The sequence below is a fragment of the Limulus polyphemus genome, unplaced genomic scaffold (assembly GCF_000517525.1).
Source record: "Limulus polyphemus unplaced genomic scaffold, Limulus_polyphemus-2.1.2 Scaffold1356, whole genome shotgun sequence".
Lineage (NCBI taxonomy): Eukaryota > Metazoa > Arthropoda > Merostomata > Xiphosura > Limulidae > Limulus > Limulus polyphemus.
In genome coordinates, this window is record NW_013666966.1 from 247616 (window position 1) to 250979 (window position 3364).

The window sequence follows — 3364 nt, forward strand, 5'->3', positions numbered from 1 at the left end:
TAACTATTTGTAATAATTGTTTTTGTAAATTGTATTGTTGTTTGTATATTAAAACATATTTGTGTTAAAAACGAAAACGGTGTGTATCAATCTTGTTGGCAAATATCATAAACTGACTGATATATCTGTTTTAATTTAAATACTAAATCTAAATTACAATTAAACTACTAAGTTTAAAGTACCAGTTAACTTAATTTCAGACCATTTGAAATTACAATATGTAACAGAATGTATATATACTCTACAGTTCATAAGATCTTTGTGTTATTTGTGACTAATACTTACTTAACTACTTTTAGTTAGTCTAGACCGAAATAAAAATAACAGATAAAGTGACGTTTCAAGTAATGAATCCTTCTTCAGGACACTTTCAGCGTTATGTGAAATCCTTGTCACTTTTCTTCCTCCTTATTTCATCGCTACTTCTATGTTGACATTACTCTCAAACCTAACTTATTTTATTTTACTTTCGTTCAGGATACTCTCCGAGGGAGAAACTTCACACGATCACTGCGTTGATTGGCGAGGACGTTACTCTTCCGTGTGCCTTTGAGTTCCCAGATGGCAAAAAAGTGCCCTACATCGTCAACTGGAATAGAGAGAACGTGAAAATTCCATTTTTTATGTGGTATGACGGTTACCCGCCACATATGTCGGAAAATTACCGAGGCCGTGTTTCATTAATAAAACCGGCATCTTTGAACTTGACCAATGTCCAAGATTCTGACCAGGGATGGTTCATCTGTTCTGTGTTTTTCCTCAACCGCGTGTCAGATATGCCTCACAACACGTCCAGAGTCCAGTTAAAAGTGCACGGTAAGTCATACTTACTTTGCACAAAATAAGAAAATTCTAAAAGCTTACACAACTATCGAAATATATCCAAGTATTACACTTCACTTAGCATAAGCCATTATTTACGGTTGTGAAACGATTCTGGCACTGATTTCATTTACATATTATATTTTTAGTAAGAGTAAATATAAATAGATATTCTCTGTGGTAAACACATTGAGTATAGAATAAAAAAAAATGCTTATTAATTCAGCCTCACAGTAAATGTTGTAATATAAATTCAACAGTATCGTCTTAAAAACTTTCTTTGACAGTTAGATATTTAATCCGAATATGTGTAAGCAGTGTAACCGATTTGTCAAGCAGTTTAATGGAAACTTATATTTGTGTACTTTTACTTCTCTTAAAAACACGTGAAGGGTTAGAGCAATCTAAGAGCCTGAAAATGTTATTCCTGGTTCATTTAGTTGAGGGTATGACTTAAGTAATATGGCTATTATATATCTTAAATATAAGACAACAATAAACATAATGGGTCGTTAAACTTGCTAAAGTTGTAAATTGCTATCTAGTGTCGTTAGAGTTGTTTAATTTGTTTCTCGAAAGGGGGACGAAGACCGCCTGGAGTGGTCGCCTGTTTTAACTACTCCCACCACGATACACTAGTGTGTTGTCCATCAGTTAGTCAGTATACACTAAATTGACGTCACATAAGGGATACTTAACGTTGCAATTTGTGCTGTCGTGACGGAAGTAAAACGTGCGCATCCATGAATCACGAGAAGAATTATGCACTCTGTAGGCTACAACACAGCATAACATATAAACTTCAAAAGCAAAAAATTAAAGTACTTGTTACACCTAAGTTTGGTTTTATTTACTCTTGATAAAGAACACTTTCGAAGACCCTACATAAGTACGTCTAGCAAGTAACTCTCTATGAGAAGTGGCTCTCTTAAAGCAGAATCTTGTCTTAAAGATCTGTACATGTAACGAAGAGCATAAAACAATGAACTGTAATACAGTTTTATTCAGGTTATGTGCTCATGTATTCCTGTTCAATGGAGTAAAAAAATAAAGATGTAGCAGAAAATCATATATCTAAATTTTTAGGGTTGCTTGGGTTCTTTCTTTCTTTTATGGTGACAGATGTTCTTCCTAAAACCTTCTAGAATGTTGACGTCATACAACATGTTGGTGAGAGATGACACAGGAGGTGGGAGGCATAAACATACCAGCTGCACTAACCTTCTGGACAGTATATAATACTGTTAGGTATCTGCTTGTTTGTTAATTTCCAGTAGAAATTCTTTCTGAGGAACTTCAGTGATACAAGTCCTTTCTTTATTAAACCAGTTTATTCTTCCTTGATAAAAACTTTTAGTACACAGTAATTCCACAGTCAATACGTTTTTCCTCACTTTTAACTTAACAACTTTTATAATACACACTATAAATCAAGTGATTCACACACTTACCGTCACTACTGTTCGCTTCTTTAATTATCTATCTATCGCTGGCTTCTCTGCCAGACTTATATATTAACAAAGGAGGCGTTTCGAATGCACTCGAACCTCCCCAATCATTCATGATCATTCGAGAAATTTCTAGCACACTACCAGCGCCAAACGCGCCAGCAGCGTCACGTGACTTTCACTGTCGTAACAATATCCCCCTTGCCCAGCTTGTGCTGATTACGGTTACCTAGAGTGAGCTGTTAATAACTGTACTAACAAGGGGATTTCTAAATAACAGTTCGTTAGAATATTGAAATTTGGAATGGTTTTATGATTTTAATCATAATTAGAATTAATAGGAGAACTGGCGGTAGGCAAAGATGGCGAAGTGAAGGTCGAGGCTTTCATCCCAGATTTCGACAATTATCGACAAAGAAAAAGGATTATGGCCAGGGTTAAAGTTGGCGGGGATCTATAAATCCAATTCTGTAGAATTTGTTGGAGGGAGGGGAAGTGCACCGAAAAACCATCTTCATAGCACTGGCGTTGAATAGTCTACCTGTCTTGTGCCCAAGCCATAAGGCAAAGACATGTAGTTGGTTAAATAAACGTATACAGAGCTCTTGCTGTGTGTATGTGTGGTGTTCTATGTTTGGATGATACATATTGTATGGAGATATTGTTTTGTGTGGTGCACATATAAAGGTGTGAAGGGCAAAGGTTAGTGAGTATGTTATTTCTTCTTTTTATAATAAAATTTAGCCTAAGTTTTTAAGTAATGGTAGCTAATGGGGAGGAAAATTGGAAGCCTTAGGCTAATCTTAATATTATATTATGTTGCCATTGTAGTTTCTTTTACATATCTATAGTAACTTGGCAGCCGTATCCAGTAATGGGCCGAATATATAATTTGTAGATTTTTAAGATAGTGTTAGCTTTACGTCCTATATTTTTGCCAGTCTGAAGTAGTTAACACGTTTACTGATGATTTAATGTGTTTTATTCATATGTTCTGCCCATGTGAGTCTTGTAAAGAGTAGCACCCAGGTGGGCTTAATTGTTGGAGTTTCAATTAAAACTACTTGTTACACCAAATTTATTTATTGGAGGAT

The 3364-nt window shown here is 35.2% G+C and overlaps 1 protein-coding gene across 1 annotated transcript in view; it reads left to right on the forward strand.

Annotated features, from left to right (window-relative positions):
* Positions 1 to 3364, forward strand: part of LOC106463238 (protein turtle-like) — a 195765-nt gene that overhangs the window by 152810 nt on the left and 39591 nt on the right. The window contains exon 2 of the mRNA XM_022390684.1: positions 478 to 816. Coding sequence (XP_022246392.1) covers positions 478 to 816 — 339 coding nt within the window. The remainder of the gene's footprint in view (positions 1 to 477; positions 817 to 3364) is intronic.